Raw genomic sequence first — 21,483 nt, forward strand, 5'->3', positions numbered from 1 at the left:
CTGCTCTCAACTTCAAAACCTCATCTGAGAGCAGTATAATGTAGGCAAAGAGAAGCTGAATCCAACGATGTATCACTTACATTACTGGGTGCAGCCGTTCTCACACAATCGGAGCTTTTAGATTTAGCAATGCAGCAGAGCTGGGAAATATGACCCAACCCACACCAGGCTGTATGTACAATGCCCGTAGACAGTGAGCTGCTCACAGGAGGGGGCGTTCCTGGACTAGTTTAGTCCACAATCTTAGGCTATGTTCACACTTTGCGTTGTCCTTCTGCGGGTTCTCCTGCAGCGGACTTGATAAATCTGCAGGGCAAAACAACTGCGGTTCTCCCTGCAGATTTATCGCGGTTTGTTCCGCGTTTTCCGCTGCGGGTTTCCGCCTATACTATTGATGCTGCATATGCAGCAATATGCAGTATCAATAGTAATGTTAAAAATAATAAAAATTGGTTATACTCACCCTCTGACGTCCCGATCTCCTCGACGCTGCACCCGGCGGTCCGGTTCCAAAGATGCTGTGCGAGAAGGACCCTTCGTGACGTCACGGTCATGTGACCGCGACGTCACCGCAGGTCCTGGTCGCACAGCAACTCTGACCGGACGGCCGCGTGCAGCGCTGAAGACTTCAGAGGGTGAGTATAACATGATTTTTTATTTTTTAACCCCAAATATGGTTCCCAGGGCCTGGAGGAGAGTCCTCTCCTCCACCCCGGGTAGGAACCGAACACTATCCGCTTACTTCCCGCAACGTGGGCACAGCCCCATGCGGGAAGTAAGCGGTTCAATGTATTCCTATGGGTGCAGAATCGCAGCGATTCTGCACAAAGAAGTGACATGCTGCGGGTTGTAAACCGCTGCGTTCCCGCGCGGTTTTTCCCGCAGCATGTGCACAGCGGTTTGCGGTTTCCATAGGGTTTATATGTTACTGTAAACGCTATGGAAACTGCTGCGGACCCGCAGCATCAAAATCGCGGCGGTTCCGCGGTAAAAACCGCAAAGTGTGAATATAGCCTTAATCTTCATGATAAAACCTTCAAAGTTAGTAAACAGCACGCACTTTCACAAGTGACACATCCCTGAACTCTGTGTTTTAGCCTCTATCTCCTGCTCCCTTCAGATTATAGTAAAAACTTGCTGACAGATTCCCTTTAATATTATGAAGCAGATACCACAGCACTACCATTACTTGAGAAAAGCAATACAGACAGCAGAACGCAGTAACCGGCTGGAAGTCTGCTCCTTTGCCCAATGAGGAATAGGAGGATTTTTATCTGTGGTCTCTTAGAACAGTATTTAATCTGTACAATCAAGGCATTGATGCCACTGACTGTCCATCATGTTCCAAAACTGAATCCAACTGACAACCTCCGGGACTTTATGTACCAAAGCATCCAACTCCGCCAAGTAGTGCCACACTGCCCTGGTGCTCACAGAAATACTATAAATGAGGTTAGTAATTGCTGTCTGGAATGTTCTGCTAGATGCATTTGGGCAGCTCGCTCTGCCATTCACTATGTGGTTACCATTTTTTGTATGATTTGCCCATCAGCAACATGTCTGTTGATCCTGTAAGCTCCATAATTGTACCACAATTTTAATGTTGCTGATATAGAAGGATTAATGTTTTGCCTTTAATTGCTAGAATGTGTTTAGAATTTGTTCTTATGATGCAGTAGTCTTGTAGTCTAGGATTCAAGGATTTTATATCTCTTATCTTACATGTTTTCAATAGTCAGCAAATAGCATGTTCTGGGTACGTGGGAAATAAAGGCCAGCATGACCCGGGGTAACAAGGGGGCTGCATGAGTTACATTTGTTGTAAATGGTATAAAATACTGCCTCTTGCTTCTTATATCAGATAAAAGTGACTTTGCTCACAATCCGTGTGCATCTTCCTTTTTTCCCTATCCGTTCATATACAAGATCGCTTTATGTGCATATGACATACACCAAATAAGAAGATTAGAGGTTTCTATTAAGATCACATTGCTAGCCTGTGGCTATGTTCCAGAATAATGATGACAGACAACACCTTGGTCTCTGCAGACGTTTACTAGTATTTAAATATACTTTAGAAAGGTTCTGAGGTGGAATCTGAAACTACAACATACAAGAATATCTGCAGTACTGACAGGCAAACCAATGTTCCACTGTCATATTGGAGGGGAGACTCCTATATCAAAAGCTGCTGTAGACCAATCAAGTCAGAAAATAAGGGTCTGGTGGGCAACGGCAATCACACCCCAAATAATAAGACGTCACCATCTGCCCAGACAAAATAAGAATATGCTTAAATAAAACATGCACAAAGACCAAAATAATAATAAATAAAACATACATACACACCTATACATACACACACACTACATGGTGGCCCGATTCTAACGCATCGGGTATTCTAGAATATGTATGCAGTTTATGAAGTAAACGTGAGTGAACTATGTGGCACTGTGACTGACAGAACTTGTTCAGTAAACGTGAGTGAACTACGTCGCGCTGTGAGTGGGGGTTAAATTCCGCGCCAATATCGCTGATTGGTCGCGGCCGGCTGGCGTGACCAATCAGCAATGCGGGATATCCGTTACAAACAGACAGAATTAGACGATTATATAGTAGAGATAGATAATTTTTGCGCCTGGGGCATTTAAGATTCTACTGTTTCAATAGACTACTTTAGAGTTTGGATTTGTTTTCAAAAAGGAAATGCCTGAATGTTTGTTTTCCAGCTAGTAATTTAATTTTTATAGCATGTGAATTATGAAGCAGAATTCACTTTAAAAAAAAAAAAAAAAAACACGAGCTGAAAATGTATACCTTTTAGGCCGGGTTCACATTAGTGTTTGTGCGCAGAAATATGAGCCGCATACAACCGCATGCGTCATGCGTACATATCTTTAACATGGTGTACGCAGGGATATGCTTGTGCATGAGGAAGCTTCGTGGCTGGCGAACGCAACATGAATTTTTTGAGCCGTCAAATATTGCTCAATCGTCTGCATGCGGACGATTGCGTAAAAAAAAAACCGCATGACTGTATATGGGAATGCATAGGTACGCAAGGACATGCGTATGCATGTGTACTTTACACTGGGCATGTCCAGAAAATGATGTCACCGCCCCAACCATGCGCATAAAAAATGCAAACGCATGGCAAAATGCATTTAAACGCATGCACACGCAGCGTTTTTGTTTGCATCATGCGCAAGATCATGCGCAGGCGTAAACATGCATTTGCGCATGCAGATGATACGCTGCGCACAGAAACACTAGTGTGAACCTAGCCTTATACAGGCACAAACAGCATCTCTTGGAGTTAAATGAAACCTTGTCATCTGATCCCTAAACCAGAAAATGCAGCCAGCATAAATCAGAACCCAGCTGCATGACCACAGCTAGTATATATAATAAGCTGGGTAACTAATCCAAGAGGAATAATGTAGTATTAGCGATTGGATAAAACTTAACCTTTAATAGGTACAAATATAAAAAAAATAGAATTATTCTTACCGTTAATTCGGTTTCTAGGAACCTTCCACGACGGCATATGGAGGTTGTCTCTTTGCCCTAATGGGGAACAGGAAACACAGAGAGGTTTAAAAGGACCTCCCACCTGCCAGTGACTTACAACTGAAACCATAGCACCGGTTTACCTTCTGAATCCCAGAACTAGTCCAGGAATATGTATCGGGTGGGAAATTCGTGCCGTCGTGGAAGGTTCCTAGAAACCGAATTAACGGTAAGAATAATTCTATTTTCTCTAGTCACCTTCCACGACGGCATATGGAGGAATACCAACTAATTTGGCACTAGGGAGGGACAACGGCCTGCAGAACTTTACGGCCGAAGACTAAGTCCTTATTGGACAATACATCTAATCTGTAATGTTTAGAGAAGGTATGAAGTGAAGACTACGTTGCTGCCCTGCAGATCTGCTCTGGGGATGCACCTGCTCTTTCTGCCCAGGAGACTGACGTAGATCTTGTTGAATGGGCCTTGATTCCTACTGGAGGTATTTTGTTTTGAGCAAGGTAGGCTTCCGTTATAGCCTTTTTGATCCATGTAGCAATGGTTCTTTTAGCTACTTTTTTACCCTTATTTTGCCCAGAGAGATGGACAAAGAGGTTATGACCGATTCTGAAAGCACGGGTCTGATCTAAGTATTGCAGCAGAATACGTCGGACATCCAGAGTGTTAAATCTTCTTTCTTCCGAGTTTGCAGGATTATGGCAAAAGGTTGGTAGAACAATCTCTTGGGAACAATGAAAATCAGAGACTACCTTCGGAAGAAAAGAAGGATCTAGACGAAGTACTATTGAGTCATCTCTCACTAGAAGATACGGTTCTCTTATAGATAAGGCTTGTAGTTCACCCACTCTTCTAGCCGAAGTTATGGCTACCAAAAACACAGTTTTATAGGCAAGATTTTGAAGAGAGCAGGAGGACAAAGGTTCAAAAGGCGGGCCTGTAAGACCTTGGAGCACCACATTAAGATCCCATGGGGGAACTATGATCTGTTTTCTAGGATTCATCCTAGTTGCTGATGTTAAGAACCTTTTGATCCAGCGATGACCTGCTAGATCTTGATCAAAATAGGAACTAAGTGCCGAGACCTAGACCTTGAGAGTACTGGGTCTAAGACCCATTTCTAAGCCTTTTTGTAAAAAATCTAAGATGTTAGGTATATTGGGCTTGAGAGGGTCTGGAAGGTTAGGCAAACAAAACGACGAAAACCTTTTCCAGATTTTGTTGTAGATGGCGTTGGTTACTGGCTTTCTCGATTTTTGGAGAGTAGCTATGACAGGGTCCGATAGTCCTTTTGCTTTCAAGACTTGGGCTTCAGTAACCATGCCGCTAAGTTCCATTTCTGAGGGTCTGCGTGGAGAATAGGACCCTGAGAGAGGAGATTGTTTTATAGAGGTCCATCCACTTGTAGTTGGATGATCAAGTTGAACCAACTTCTTTTGGGCCAAAAAGGAGCTATCAGGATAGTCGGAGTCCCTTCTATTCGTATCTTCCTTAGAACCTTTGCAAGGATTGGGATTGGCGGAAACGCATAGGCAAGCTGGAAGCGCCAATCTTGGACTAGGGCATCCACTCCTCTGGGATTGCCTCTTGGGTTCAAGGAAAAAAAGGTTTTGACTTTTGCGTTCTGGTGAGAGGCAAAGAGGTCGACCTCTGGAAGACCCCACTTTTTTACTAGCATGTTGAACGTTTGAAGATCCAGGCTCCATTCGCCAGGATGAATGTCCTGGCGACTCAGGTAGTCTGCTTGAATATTTGCAGTCCCTTTTAGGTGAATTGCCGTCAGGGACAGTAAGTGTTTTTCGGCCCAATAAAAAATTCGAGCGGAGATCTTTTTCAAACTGAGGAATTTTGTACTGCCCTGGTGCTTGATATGAGCCACCGTGGTCATATTGTCTGAATAGATCTGGACATGTTGACCAGAAATCTGATGGCTTGCTGCTAGCAGGGCCTCTTCCACAGCTTTGAGCTCTCTGAAATTTGACGATTTCTCGCTGATTGACTGGTTCCAAAGACCTTGGTAAGGAACATGATTTATTATGGCTCCCCAGCCCCTCCTGCTGGCATCTGTCTTGATCGTGGTTAGCGGAAGCTGAATCCAGCTCACACCCTTCAGGAGGTTTCTGGAATTCATCCACCATGTTAAGGAGGCTTTCACTCGACCGGGTGTGTGAATCCTTTTTGTTAGAGTGCCAGGTCGACCATCCCACCTGTCTAGAATGTGGGTTTGGAGAATTCTGGAGTGAGCTTGAGCCCAAGCCACCGATTGTATGCAGGCTGTCATGGAGCCTAAGAGACATTCCTTCTCGAAGAGTGGGCAATCTCGTCTCCTTGAATTTTCTGACTTTTGCTACTAATGGTAGCCTGTGATCGTCTGGGAGAAAGGACATCTGTCTTGCTGAGTCCAGAACCACACCCAAGAACTTTCTGGTTTTTGAGGGTTGAAGCTGAGACTTCTTCATGTTTGGAATCCAACCCAGAGACTTCAATATCTCCAAAGTGGTTGACACATGGGACATCTCGGTGGGGGCTACTATCAGGAGATCGTCCAGGTAGGGCACTATACAGACACCTTGGCTCCGGATAAAGAACACTGCCTCTGCCATGATCTTGGAGAATACTCTTGGTGCTGAGGAAATGCCGAAGGGAAGGACTCCAAACTGATAGTGCTCCACTCGATGACTCCCCTGTATCGCAAACCTGAGGTATTTTCTGTGTCTCGGGTGGATAGGAATGTGAAAATATGCATCCTTTAGATCGATGGTTGCCATAAAAGGAGTGATGTCCTATCAGAGGAATTGCAGATCTTACAGACTCCATCTTGAACTTGCGATATTTCACATGTTGGTTTAGACCTTTTAGGTTTATAATAATTCGTACATCCCCTGAGGGTTTGGGTACTAAGAATAGCCGGGAATAATGTCCTTTTCCCTGTTCCAGATGTGGAACTGGGGAGATCACATTTGATTCCATAAGATCCCTGAGACCCAATGTCAACAAATTGTGATCTCTTGAGGTCGGAAGGGTAGTAACTTTTAGACCCTGAGGGGGGGGGGAAGAGATTAACTCGATCAATAGGCGCTCCTTGATGACATTGAGGACCCAGTGGGAACTGGTGATATTTACCCACTGACCCACATATTTTGAGAGTCTCCCCCCTACCGGGTCGGAGTCATTGTTTGTCCTGTTGGGACTGTTGCTGCTGCTGCTGGGGGAAAAAAATATTTTTCCCTCTACCCTTTGCGTAACTCCACCTGCCGGTTTTGCCTTTCCCTCTTGCTTGAGGGGGCTGAGACTGTGGGGCACGAAAAAACCGTTTCCTCGGTTGTTTTTGCTCCGGGAGTGCCTTTTTCTTGTCAGTAGCCTTGTCAAGAATATCGTCTAAGGCCGGACCGAAAACATAATCTCCCTTAAAGGGTATAGCACACAACTTGGCCTTTGAGGTGATATCACCGCTCCATATTTTAAGTCAGAGGGCTCTTCTAGCAGAGTTGGAGAGTACGAGAGATCTGGCGGCCACTCTAACGGATTCTAGAGAAGCATCAGCCAGAAACCCAGAGGCTCTATGCAGGATGGGAAGTGAATCTAATAATTCACCTCTTGGGGTACCCTGAGATATATGAGACTCTAATTTCTCCAACCAGCAGGAGAGGGCCCGGGCAACACAAGTGGAAGCGACATTGGCCTTAAGGATAGACGTAGAAGTTTCCCAAGACTTTTTTAGGAGACTTTCAATCTTTCTGTCCATAGGATCCTTTAATTGTGAGGAATCCTCAAAAGGGAGTGCTGTTCTTTTGGCGACTCTAGCCACCTGCACATCAACCTTAGGAATGTCCAATTTGATTGTTTCACCCTCTAGAGGAAATCTGTGCTTCATCTCTGAAGGGGTACTGAGGCGTTTCTCAGGCTGTTCCCATTCCTGATCAATCATGCTAACAATGTTAGCGTGCACCGGGAACCCCACTCTCTTCTCCGATCTGAGCCCACCAAACGTCTAATCCTGTACGGACTGCGGTTCATATTCCTCTTCTAGGCCCATAGTATTACGGACAGCAGAAACTAGATCCTCAATGTAATCTGAGGAAAAGAGGTATTTCCTGACCTCAGCTTTAGGTGATACAGGATCTTCCCCGCCCACAGATGAAGTATGGGAGAGGTCTGAATCAGAGTCCGATTCAACCACCTGAATTTTTCTCTTTTTAGCTGGGGAATGTGGTGGCGGAGGAGTAAAAGCTGCTAACGAAGATTGCACTTCCTGTTTTACTAAGGAGCGAACTTCATCCAGCAGAGATGGTTGCTCAGCTTTTACAATCCTGTCAGTACATGGCTGGCAGAGTTTTTTGTCCCAGTTAGGAGGGAATTTAGTAGAACAGACTGGGCACTTTTTAATAGCGGCTTTAGGGGCAGACTTTTCTCCCTGAAATGGAAAGGGAGAGAGGAGTGAGTACACTAAACCCCCTATTGGTACTACCTCCCGGATCCTATCCCTGCAAAACACTCACTGTAGCAGGGGTAGCGCTGGGCTCTGCAGACGCAGGGCACAAGGAACCATCCATACTGGGGAAATAGCCTTACCTCAGTGGTGGTTCAGCAGGGTTTAAGAACGCTGTCCTGCACCTGCCTCCAGCAATCAAGAGTTCCCCCTCCCCCTCCAGGATCCATGTGAGGGGACGCCATTAGTCCGACACGCCGGCCGGCGATCCCGGAAGAACCGGCTTCCAGAGGAATGAAGGACCGGAAGTGACGCGCGAGACCGCCGACGTCACATCCGGAACGCCGAGCCGTCGATGGAGGGGGAGAACGCCGGTCGGTTCATGGAGGAGCCCGGTGAAAGATCCCAGGCCTGCTTTGCCCTCATGGGGGCGCGGGAAGGCCGGGAGGGGGTCCCGAGGCACCTGCACAGCAGGACGACGGGAGCAGCAAAAGGAGGAGGCGGAACGCGACCACAGCTGCCCAGCTCTGACAGGCAAAGCCTGCATAAAGGTACCGCAGTCGCCGGCCACTACAGCACCTGGAGACCTCTCCCTGTCCCATGGGGAACAGGAAAGACACTGGCAGGTGGGAGGTCCTTTTAAACCTCTCTGTGTTTCCTGTTCCCCATTAGGGCAAAGAGACAACCTCCATATGCCGTCGTGGAAGGTGACTAGAGAAATTTGTTATAAATATATCTACACAACATGAAAGATAGGGAAAGGAAACAACCCTTGTGCTAATGTGAACCCTAACCAACACAGAAAGGGGAAAGAAGGAAAACAGGGGAAAAAAAAATTGTTACTGACAGAGCTATTGGGTCACTATGCCGTTGACCCTAATACCTGGCTAGAGGTTCATTCTAGCGGCAAATACCGTACTATATATCTTGAACACGCCAAGTTTTTAATGTAGGCAGTACCTACGGTAATAAACCGGTATATTATCCCTTTGTACCGTGGGTTTATTCCACATATGCAATAATCTTTATTTTATATAGCGCTAACATATTCCGCAGCGCTTTACAGTTTTGCACACAAATCAGTAGTCATGGTAATGGTCATACATAATGGTCACTTGACCCAATTGTCTCAGCATGACATCACTTTTTACCATAGATTATTTATGTATCAATGATCACTCACAATGACCACCGGCCCAAGGTATATCCAGACCATGTAATTATAACCTTTTAAAGGTACCATATAAACATGTTTCATACAAAAGCCACTGTCAGTAGATTATAGCAGCAAAAGGAGGCTTTACAAACAAATCATGACCAAAAAAGTGCCACTATATTTGAACAAACTAGGACCATGCTGCCCCATGAACCTTCATCATGAGCATCCCTCTTGATCATTATAGTGCGGTCAGTGTATTTTTGCATCAGACCTTGTTACCATCAGGCACCAGTATGTGCAAATTTGCATGAAATGAAAAACCATTTAAATGGGTAGATCTCACCCAAAGTTGGAGAGAATCATCCTCTCTCTCAAAGGGTAAGAAAGTCTCTACTCAATATGGCGTCTTCCGACGCGTTTCGTCATTAGTAGCGTGGAATATGCAAAAAAAAAAAAAAAAAAAGATACGAGATGGTTTACTGTATGTAAACCATGTCTCATATGTCGGGTTTGAGAAGGAGATAGCTTAAAAGCCGGTAATTCAATTGCCGGCTTTTCCTATCTAGCGCTGTATGATATATTAACGCATCGGGTATTCTAGAATATGCATGTCCACGTAGTATATTGCCCAGCCCACGTAGTATATTGCCCAGCCCACGTAGTATATTGCCCAGTGACGTAGTATACTGCCCAGTGACGTAGTATACAGCACAGAGCCACGTAGTATATTGGCCAGTCACGTATTATATTGCCCAGCCAGGTTTGTCACAGGTTAAAAAATAAAAATATACTCACCTTTCCGAGGACCCCTTGTAGTCTACGGCAGCTTCCGGTCCCAGGGTTGGTATGAGTGCAGGACCTGTGATGACGTCGCGGTCACATGACCGTGCCGTCATGGCAGGTCCTTCTCCCATGCCATCTTTGCCACCGGAACCTGCAACGGAAGATGGCTGGTGGCGCAAGAGACTACGGAGGTTTTTTATTTTTATTTTTAACATTACATTTTTTTACTATTGATGCCGCATAGGCAGGATCAATAGTAAAAAGTTGGGGATACACAGGGTTAATAGCGGCGGTAACGGGGTACGTTACACGTGGCATAACGCGGTCCGTTACCGCCGGCATTAAGCCTGTGTTAGCGGTGACCGGAGGGGAGTATGCGGCGACAGGCATTGACTGCGGGGAGTAAGGAGCGGCCATTTTCTTCCAGACTGTGCCCGTCACTGATTGGTCGCGGCAGCCATGACAGGCAGCTGGCGAGACCAATCAGCGAATGAATAACCGTGTAAGAAGGACAGACAGACGGAAGTGACCCTTAGTCAATTATATAGTAGATGTGTCTTACTGATTATATATATATAGATATATACACACACACAGTATATATGTTTTTAAGATTATTTGAGCCCATGGATCCATTGTATGTCCGTATTGCAAGCCTGCGAGAAAATCAGTACGGATGCCATACGGATTACATACGGAGGATGCCATGCGCAAAATACGCTGCCACACCCTGCCTACGGATGACATATGGATCACTATTTTGGGGACTTTTCTGCGTATTACGGCCGTAAATAACGGACTGTATTTTTATACGCTGAGTGTGAGGCCGGCCTTAGACCTCAGTCCAGAGCCTCTCACCTAGCCAAATTAGTTCTCATGCTTCGCACTGACGAGGGCCAACAGCCCGAAACACCGTGTCTGTGAATTGAGATACTGATTTGGCTTTTATCCTAAGTCATATTGCACGACTCGTTAAAGAGTTGATTGTGACTTGTAGGATCGCTACTTCCAACAGGTGGTGCTATAGAGTTTAAAGGGAACCTGTCACCCCGTTTTTTCAGATTGAGATAAAAATACTGTTAAATAGGGCCTGCGCTGTGCGTTACAATAGTGTATGTAGTGTACCCTGATTCCCCACCTATGCTGCGAAATACATTACCAAAGTCACCGTTTTCGCCTGTCAATCAGGCTGGTCAGGTCAGGTGGGCGTGGTGACATCGCTCTTTTCTTCCCCAGCTTTCCGTTGGTGGCGTAGTGGTGTGCGCATGTCCGTGCCGAATCCACTGCGCGCACGTGAAGAAACAGCGCGCGATCTGCGCTATTACACCTGTCATCGGTGGGGGCGGCCATCTTCCTGAGGCCGCACGTGCGCAGATGGAGTGCTCTGCTGCACGGGGCTTCAGGAAAATGGCCGCGGGATGCCGCGCGTGCGCAGATGGAGATCGCGGCGGCCATTTTACTGAAGCCGAGATGCAAACTCGGCTTTCGGAAAATGGCAGCCGCGATCTCCATCCGCGCATGCGCGGCATCCCGTGGCCATTTTCCTGAAGCCCCGTGCAGCAGAGCACTCCATCTGCGCACGTGCGGCCCCAGGAAGATGGCCGCCCCCACCGATGACAGGTGTAATAGCGCAGATCGCGCGCTGTTTCTTAACGTGCGCGCAGTGGATTCGGCACGGACATGCGCACACCACTACACCACCAACGGAAAGCTGGGGAAGAAAAGAGCGATGTCACCACGCCCACCTGACCTGACCAGCCTGATTGACAGGCGAAAACGGTGACTTTGGTAATGTATTTCGCAGCATAGGTAGGGAATCAGGGTACACTACATACACTATTGTAACACACAGCGCAGGCCCTATTTAACAGTATTTTTATCTCAATCTGAAAAAACGGGGTGACAGGTTCCCTTTAAGTCCTCTTTTTCTCAGAAGAGGCAATTTGCATATTACAAAAAGTAGTGTTAATAGTTTAGATTTATCAATTAACAAAATCCTAAGTGAATAAACAAAATAATCTAAAATCACACCTATATTTGATGTGATCACCCTTGTACAGAGTTTTGAAAAGAACTGGTCACGGAGGTTGTGCCAAACAAACTATCTTCAGCATAAAGAAGAGGAAGAAGCCCTGAAAGTGATGATCTGGCCTTAGAGCCCTGAGCTCACCGTCATGGAGGTTGTCTGAGATTACAGTTAGGCTGTGTGCACACGTTGCTGATTTTTTGCGTTTTCTTCAACTTTTTTTGCACTATACAGGGGCGACGTACCACCACCGCTGCGCACTGTACGGGGCGACGTACCACCACCGCTGCGCACTATACGGGGCGACGATTTTATTTATATAGCGCCAACATATTCCGCAGCGCTTTACAAATTATAGAGGGGATTTGTACAGACAATAGACATTACAGCATAACAGAGATCACAGTTCAAAACAGATACCAGGAGGAATGAGGGTCCTGCTCGCAAGCTTACAAACTGAGGAAAAGGGGAGACACGAGAAGTGGATGGTAACAATTGCTTTAGTTATTCGGACCGGCCATAGTGTAAGGCTCGGGTGTTCATGTAAAGCTGCATGAACCAGTTAACTGCCTAAGTATGTAGCAGTACAGACACAGAGGGCTATTAACTGCATAAAGTGTATGAGAACATGATGCGAGGAACCTGATTATGTTTTTTTTTTTTTTTTTTTGAATGGGCCACACAGGGACACCGGTGACATATTACCTCCACAGTGCACTATACGAAAGCAACGTACAACCTCAGCGGTGCCCTATACGGTGGCGACGTACTACCTCAGCTGTGCCCTAAACAGGGCGACGCACTACCTCTGCTTCACACTAAGATGGCGACGCCCCATCTCCGCTGCGCACTATCTACTGGATTCTTGTTTTGCAGTCCAGCGTCCCTCCTAATTAGGGCGCTCCTGTTTTCTACTTTTCAATGTTATCTATACAAATTCTTTATTTTTAAATTATTATTAATAAAATATTGAGATTTTATTTTCTGGATCTCTTCCTTCGGCATCTTAGCAGCGTTAGTCCGAATTTGTGTGATTTCCTGATATGAAGTGCCAGTTACTGTTTGTACTATTGAACACGTGCACCCTGCGTATATATAGCGGAGACACGTGCACCCTGCGTATATATAGCGGAGACACGTGCACCCTGCGTATATATAGCGGAGACACGTGCACCCTGCGTATATATAGCGGAGACACGTGCACCCTGCGTATATATAGCGGAGACACGTGCACCCTGCGTATATATAGCGGAGACACGTGCACCCTGCGTATATATAGCGGAGACACGTGCACCCTGCGTATATATAGCGGAGACACGTGCACCCTGCGTATATATAGCGGAGACACGTGCACCCTGCGTATATATAGCGGAGACACGTGCACCCTGCGTATATATAGCGGAGACACGTGCACCCTGCGTATATATAGCGGAGACACGTGCACCCTGCGTATATATAGCGGAGACACGTGCACCCTGCGTATATATAGCGGAGACACGTGCACCCTGCGTATATATAGCGGAGACACGTGCACCCTGCGTATATATAGCGGAGACACGTACACCCTCCGTATATATAGCGGAGACACGTGCACCCTGCGTATATATAGCGGAGACACGTGCACCCTGCGTATATATAGCGGAGACACGTGCACCCTGCGTATATATAGCGGAGACATATCCAGGGTCTCAACGCCTCAACCTTTGGATCTAAAACAAAGGACCCTGATTTTATACAAAGTATGAAAAATATAGACATTCAGATCCTCCTGGAAACATGGACCAGAGCCGAAAACGAATCCCTGGTGCCTATTGGATACAAGGAATTCTTGGTCCATGCCCAGAAAAATAAAAACATCAAACAGGGCCGGGGCTCAGGAGGAGTAGCGATCTGGTATAAAGAGGAGCTCCACCAGTACATCAAACCGGTGAAGAAAGGAGACAGCCACATATGGATCAGAATCAGCAGCTCCATCCTCACCTGCCAGTCTGATGTCCACCTCTGTGCCACCTATATACCACCGCCAGAGTCCCCCTACTTCAATCCAGACTGCTTCGAGATCTTACAAAGAGAAGCCGCCCATTATCAGGCCCTGGGCAAAGTTCTCATCTTTGGAGACCTCAATGCAAGAACAGGGAGAGAGAGAGACTTCCTGACCACGGATGGAAACATCTACATACTTGGAGCAGAGAATGACGGCCAAGACCCTGTACACACTGAGAGAAACAGCTATGACAGTACAGTCAACAAAAGTGGCAGAAAGCTCCTGAACGTATGTAAAAGTTTAGGACTTCATATCCTTAATGGACGAAGCAAGGGTGACTCCTTAGGAAGGTATACACTAAACTCCCATGTAGGGAGGAGTGTAGTTGATTACGCCATTACAGACCTGAACCTGGCAGATGTCAGCGCCTTCATAGTCACCCCACAAACGCACCTGTCAGACCACAGCCAACTTCTTCTGTACATAAAATCTACAGAGAAACCATCCACTCAGAAGCCACAGCAGAGCGGCCTCTTCACCCGGCCTCCATCCTATAAATGGTCCAAAATGTCGGCACTAAGATATAAAGAAGCTTCCAGCAGACCTGAAATACAGCGGATGCTCCACCACTTCTACAACCTTGAGTACATGCCAAACCCAGAGGGAGTGAACCAAGCAGCAAAGGACCTCAACAATATATTCTACGCAATGGCCAGACTGTCTGACCTTAAAAAAGTCGACTACAAGAGACCAAAAGAAACACAGGTCAATGGCTGGTTTGACAGAGAATGTAAAGCTGTACGGAAGACCCTGAGAACAGCCTCCAACAAGAAACACAGAGACCCCAACCACCTGGGTCTGAGGGAAGCCTATGACTCCATACAAAAGCAGTACAAAACCATCCTCAGGAGGAAGAAGCAGAGTTACATCTCTACCAAGCTCAATCAACTCCAAGACGCCCTCCAAGACAACTCCTTCTGGGATCTATGGAACCACATGGGCACCAAAGACAAGAAAAACAACAACCATATCCAAAATGGCAACCTCTGGCTCCAATACTTCAGAGACCTCTATAAAGACATTCCAAAGGAAGGACTAAGCCAAGAACAGGAAAACATAATGGCGAAACTAAAAGCAATGGAGGAAAAAATCAAAAACTTCCAAAACCCGGTGGATACACCTATAACACTACAGGAAGTAACCGAGAGACTCTCCTCCATAAGATGTAGAAAAGCCGGTGGCCTAGATGGAATCCTACCAGAAATGCTGAAGTACAGCCCACCAGAAATACAGGCTGCAATGGTTAAACTCTTCAATATTGTACTGAGTGCCGGCTACTTCCCTCGTACCTGGAACCAAGGCCTCATCACACCCATCCACAAGAGTGGGGACAGGTATGACCCAGCTAACTACAGAGGCATATGCGTCAGCAGCAACCTGGGAAAACTGTTCAACAGTATCCTGAACAAGAGGATCCTCACCTTCCTCACCGAGCACAACGTCCTCAACAAGAGCCAAGCAGGGTTCATGCCGAACCACCGCACCACTGACCACATCTATACTCTGCACAGCCTCATTCAGAGACACGTCTACAATACAAAGAATGGGAAGATATACGCCTGCTTTGTGGACTTTAAAAAGGCTTTTGATTCAGTGTGGCACCCGGGCTTATTCCTGAAACTGCTGGAGAGTGGAATAGGAGGAAAGACCTACGATGTCATCAAAAGCTCCTACACCGAGAACAGCTGCAGCGTGAGTGTGAGCGGCAAAAGAACGGCTTTTTTCCAGCAGAGCCGCGGAGTAAGACAAGGCTGCAGCCTAAGCCCAACGCTCTTCAACATCTACATCAACGAGCTGGCTACCGCCCTGGAATCCTCCTCAGCACCAGGTCTCGCCCTCCACGACGCCCAGGTGAAATTCCTGCTGTATGCAGATGACCTGCTGCTGCTGTCACCAACCGAGAAAGGCCTCCAGGACAACCTGAAAATCCTAGAGAAATTCAGCTCCACCTGGGCCCTACCGGTCAACCTAAAGAAAACCAACACCATGGTGTTCCAGAGGAGAAAGAGAAGATCAGACCAACACCCATCATTTATCCTCAACAACTGCGACCTCACAGGAACGGACAAATATACCTACCTGGGCCTAGAGATTCACCGGTCAGGGAACTTCAAACAAGCCATAGAGACCCTGAAAGACAAGGCCTGCAAAACCTTCTATGCCATCCGAAGGACACTCTACCATCTGAAGCCACCAGTGAGGGTCTGGCTAAAAATCTTCGACTCCATCATCGCCCCAATCCTCCTGTATGGCAGCGAAGTCTGGGGTCCTCACACCTACCCAGACTGGTCAAAGTGGGACTCCAGTCCAACAGAAATATTCCACCTGGAATTCTGCAAGCACCTTCTCCAGGTCCATCGGAGCACCTCCAACAGTGCTTGTCGGGCCGAGCTGGGCAGATTCCCTCTACACCTAACAGTTCTAAAGAGGGCGCTGTCATTCCGGGCTCACCTGCATAGGAGCAATCCAAGCTCCCACCACCATAAAGCCCTGATACATGAAGGTGAAACAGAAAAACCAGAACCCCCGGAACAGCCCAGCCAAACCCAACCGGAGCAGAACACCAATCACAACAACCTGACAAAAGCCGGAATTAGGAAGATGGCAGATGAAGGCCAGGAGAGGTATGTCAGTGACTGGAAGAATGATATCATCAGCTCACAGAAACTGACCATGTACCGGAGCCTACAGAGAGACTACAGACTGGCCCCATATCTGGAGAAACTCCCGGACCCCAGAGACCGCCAGATCCTGAGCCGATATAGACTCAGTGCCCACAGTCTGGCCATCGAATGTGGCCGACACAGGCAGAGCTACAAGCCCAGGGAGGAAAGACTGTGCCAACACTGTGATCAGGAGGCCATAGAGGACGAAACCCACTTCCTGCTACACTGCTCCAAATACTCAGCAGTGAGGGAGACTCACTTCAGGAGACTCTCACATCTCTTCCCAGACTTCATCACCATGAAGGAGGAAGAGAAAACCTATATCTTGCTGGGAGAAGAAGAGAGAGCGGTGGAGATAGCAGCGCGGTATGTGAGCGAATGTCATAGACTACGAGAAAGAGAACTATGATGCCATGGACTATAGCCCCCAACCTGGACCTGCCCCATCCACCTCCCCTATGCCATGGACTATAGCCCCCACCCTGGATCTGCCCCATCCATCTCCCCTATGCCATGGACTATAGCCCCCACCCTGGATCTGCCCCATCCACCTCCCCCCACAGCTCCTACCCAACATCCCCTCAGTCCCTATCCCTATTGCCTCTATACACTTGCTTTGGCAAAACTGATGTGTATTTGGTCCTGCCAATAAAGCTTCTTTGAATCTTGACACGTGCACCCTGCGTATATATAGCGGAGACACGTGCACCCTGCGTGTATATAGCGGAGACACGTGCACCCTGCGTATATATAGCGGAGACACGTGCACCCTGCGTATATATAGCGGAGACACGTGCACCCTGCGTATATATAGCGGAGACACGTGCACCCTGCGTATATATAGCGGAGACACGTGCACCCTGCGTATATATAGCGGAGACACGTGCACCCTGCGTATATATAGCGGAGACACGTGCACCCTGCGTATATATAGCGGAGACACGTGCACCCTGCGTATATATAGCGGAGACACGTGCACCCTGCGTGTATATAGCGGAGACACGTGCACCCTGCGTATATATAGCGGAGACACGTGCACCCTGCGTATATATAGCGGAGACACGTGCACCCTCTGTATATACCGGTGACACGTGCACCCTCTGTATATACCGGTGACACGTGCACCCTCTGTATATACCGGTGACACGTGCACCCTCTGTATATACCGGTGACACGTGCACCCTCTGTATATACCGGTGACACGTGCACCCTCTGTATATACCGGTGACACGTGTACCCTCTGTATATACCGGTGACACGTATACCCTCTGTATATACCGGTGACACGTATACCCTCTGTATATACCGGTGACACGTATACCCTCTGTATATACCGGTGACACGTATACCCTCTGTATATACCGGTGACACGTATACCCTCTGTATATACCGGTGACACGTATACCCTCTGTATATACCGGTGACACGTATACCCTCTGTATATACCGGTGACACGTGTACCCTCTGTATATACCGGTGACACATGTACCCTCTGTATATACCGGTGACACGTGTACCCTCTGTATATACCGGTGACACGTGTACCCTCCGTATATACCGGTGACATGTACACATACTCTACAGCAGCAGACACCATTGCCAATATTCCATAGCTATATCCACACACGTGTTGTACCAGTTCCCGCACCACCTGCCCCCGGGTCTCCCACCATCCCCGGCAGTGAGCCTGACCTGCACCCCGGTGTAGTGCTGGAAGAAGAAGAGCACCATGCTCTGGTAGACGTTGTACAGCCGGTCGTCCCACCGCCGGTATACGCTTTCCGGCAGCACCGCGCTCAGGGCCCTCCAGCATCCCCATGCCAGGAAGTAGGTGGGCGCCGTGCCCAGCATGACAGTGGCGGGGAGCATGTACCGCAGGGAGTAGGTGTGCAGGACGGCGGAGAGCAGCATGGTGCCGGTCAGTCCTCACCCGGAGGAGACACTTTTGCCCTACACTGCTCCTACCGACACCCGGCAACACGTGAGGGGGAGGGGCCGGGGTGGAGACCCCGTGCTGCTGGCTGACAGCTGATAAAGGAGCAGCTGCATTGTCCGGACGGATGGAGACATGGCACACGTGTGCCCTGTGCTCATCACTGTGAGGCGAGGGCGCCGGGCAGAAATCCGGGTCACTAGCCTCATAGCATGTTCAGTGATCACCGCAGCGAAGGCGGAGTGTCAGGAGGCATTATGGCCAGCGCGGTGACGTCACACGGCTCAGGAGTGGGCGCCATTTTTGTTACTGGAAGCAGGGACTTCCTCCTGAGGAGAGTTCAGTGAGGAAACCTACGCGCCGTGAACACAAGGTTCTGTGCACACTGAGTCTTTGGAGCAGAAATTCCACGTTTTTAAAGAGTTTAGCATTTTTTGAGGAGGATTTGGAGAGTTTCTGCTCTAAAAACTACTAAATCTCAGTGTGCGCCTACTCTTAGAGGACAGTTGTTAGGATATGTGCGCACACATGTTTACAGGGACTGGAGTGAGATTTCTGGAGTAAAAGACTGAATATCGTCAGGAATTGCCAAAAAAAACTGCAGTTGCAAAAATTTAGCAGTTTATCAAAGCGTTTAATGCCGTAATTCTCGTGAAAACACTGGTAACAGGGACCAATTCTCTGAGGAGATTTGACTTTCTGAGGAGGCTTTGGAGAGTTTCCACCCAATGGCTGTGTACACGGCAGGTACGGACTGGGGATGAAATTCAGTCCTGTCATGTGAAATCACACAGGCCCGTGATGTCCCCGTCCCCATGAACCAGATGGGACATTACTAATATTACCCTGTGTGGAGGAAAGGAAGATTTACTACAAAACCAACATTTCTAATGATACTCGTGGCCTGCTGGGATAAGTGACAGAGTCGGCGACTTGTGCTCCATCACAACTCCTAACAGTATGGGTGTCTTGAGAACCCCGATAGCAGGCAAGGCAGCCCACGACCAGATAGGCCCTTCTGGCATTTGCCAGAAGGCCAGTCCAGCCCTGGTACAAGGCGTCTTAGATGCCAGGGCACCTGCCTTGTTTTCCGAGCCAAAACCGATTCAGGAGAAAGCTGAAGTGGCCCTGCCGGTGAGCTGGCCCTGCCGGTGGTCTAACCCTCGACCATTCAGCGCTCCTCATCCAGCGTCTTTTCCCTTATATCCTCACTAGGAAAGAAACCACCTGAAAAATGAGCACGTTTCTTCTGTTATCTGTTCCATGGTTTCTAGACTCCAAGGCCATTAAAAGAAGTAACAAAATACTGCATATGAGCACAGAAATGTCACTTTTCCATTGCTGTGCATTATGTCCATTTTTACGGCCCTTTTTCATATAGTTTCCAGATGTCCTGAAGTGTCTTTTGTTGGGTCAATTGTGGCAAATTTTTCTGCAAATTCCATATAATAAAGCGGCCTCCAAACCGTTTGAAGAATGATGGTTTTGAATCCTGAGCGGTTAAAAGAAGTTGCAAAAAAATAAATGCACAACAAATCTTTTTGACTTTGCAGTGCATATGTTGTTTTTTGTGTTTTTTATTTTAATACTGTCACCAGTGGCTTGCTACCCTATCTGAGAGAAGCATGATATAGGGCCAGAGAGCCTGATTCCAGCAATTTATTACTGAACTTTCTGTCATTTTGATGAAATCACTTTTATCTGCTGCAGATGTAGTAGTTCTCTAAATACTAAGCTCTGAATAACCCCGCCCACACCACTGATTGACAGCTTTCTGCTCATGTACATTGTACACTGAAAGCTGACAATCACTGGTGGATGTAGGTTATACAGAGCTTATGAATATGGAGGGCCACCTGGCAGGAAGTTCACTAGTCCTCTACTGATAATCTCCTGCTCATGAAACAGTGATTTAGCTTTTATCAAAACTATGCTAAGCAGCCGAGAAAGTAGCTTTGTTATTAGCCTCTCTGTCTCTACGTTAAGCTGCTCTCAGATTAGGTGGAAAAAACCTGGTGACAAATTCCCTTTAAGGAGGCTTCCTACTGAATGCCACTATTAACGCTTTAGCGCAAAATCATATACATGGGCGTTAGGGGACGTGGTGCCTTCATGTCCATGATTTAACTAAACTATCACAACATGAATTTGCACGGAGACATTTAATGAAAACCGCTGTCTTGGACACCGGAGACGTGCAGTTTTGATACTGATACAAAAAAATAGAAAAAAAGTTGATTTTACCCCAAGGGTGGTTTGCATGTTAATGACCAGGCCAATTTTTGCAATTCTGACCACTGTCCCTTTATGAGGGGTTAATGTCACCTTGCTATTTTAAGGTGACATTAAGCCAGGTTAAGCGTGGACATTTTTCTGAATATTTTCCCACGCTTGAGTTCATCTGAGGTTATACCAGCAGGGGGAGCAGCACCGCAAGTCTAGGTAGCTACAGTACGTTCCCCTTCTTCCCATTCATTCCCCAGTTTTTACAGGCAGGGGCGGCTGCATTAGCAGGCTCCTGCTTGTAATATTATTTAACCCCTTCAGATGGATTTACATCATGGGACAAGACTGAACGACGGAAGGAATGGGATATTGTTGTTTTTTTATTTTAACTTTGCTTCAGGTGACAAGGGTCTTCAATTGGATTGAGAGTATAATAAACTATTACAACACCCTGTGTCTTTATTTCAATAAAATACTTTTGTCCTAATGTGTGTGTTTTATTAACCATTTACTACTATTGGATTAATAATGGATAGGCGTCTTATTGACGCCTCTCCATTATTAACCTGGCTTAATGTCACCTTACAATAGCAAGGTGACATTAACCCTTTATTACCCCATATCCCACCGCTACAGGGGAGTGGGAAGAGAGAGGCTAAGTGCCAGAATAGGCGTATCTTCCAGATGTG

At 47.2% G+C, this 21,483-nt stretch overlaps 1 protein-coding gene across 1 annotated transcript in view; it reads right to left on the reverse strand.

Moving 5' to 3' along the window:
• The window catches only part of AGPAT5 (1-acylglycerol-3-phosphate O-acyltransferase 5), an 88,281-nt gene extending 69,629 nt beyond the window's left edge, over positions 1–18,652 (reverse strand). The window contains exon 1 of the mRNA XM_069726815.1: positions 18,328–18,652. Coding sequence (XP_069582916.1) covers positions 18,328–18,546 — 219 coding nt within the window. The 5' untranslated portion in view covers positions 18,547–18,652. The remainder of the gene's footprint in view (positions 1–18,327) is intronic.
• Positions 18,653–21,483: the final 2,831 nt, after the last annotated feature.

This window comes from Ranitomeya imitator, chromosome 5 (assembly GCF_032444005.1).
Source record: "Ranitomeya imitator isolate aRanImi1 chromosome 5, aRanImi1.pri, whole genome shotgun sequence".
NCBI classification, from domain to species: Eukaryota; Metazoa; Chordata; class Amphibia; order Anura; family Dendrobatidae; genus Ranitomeya; species Ranitomeya imitator.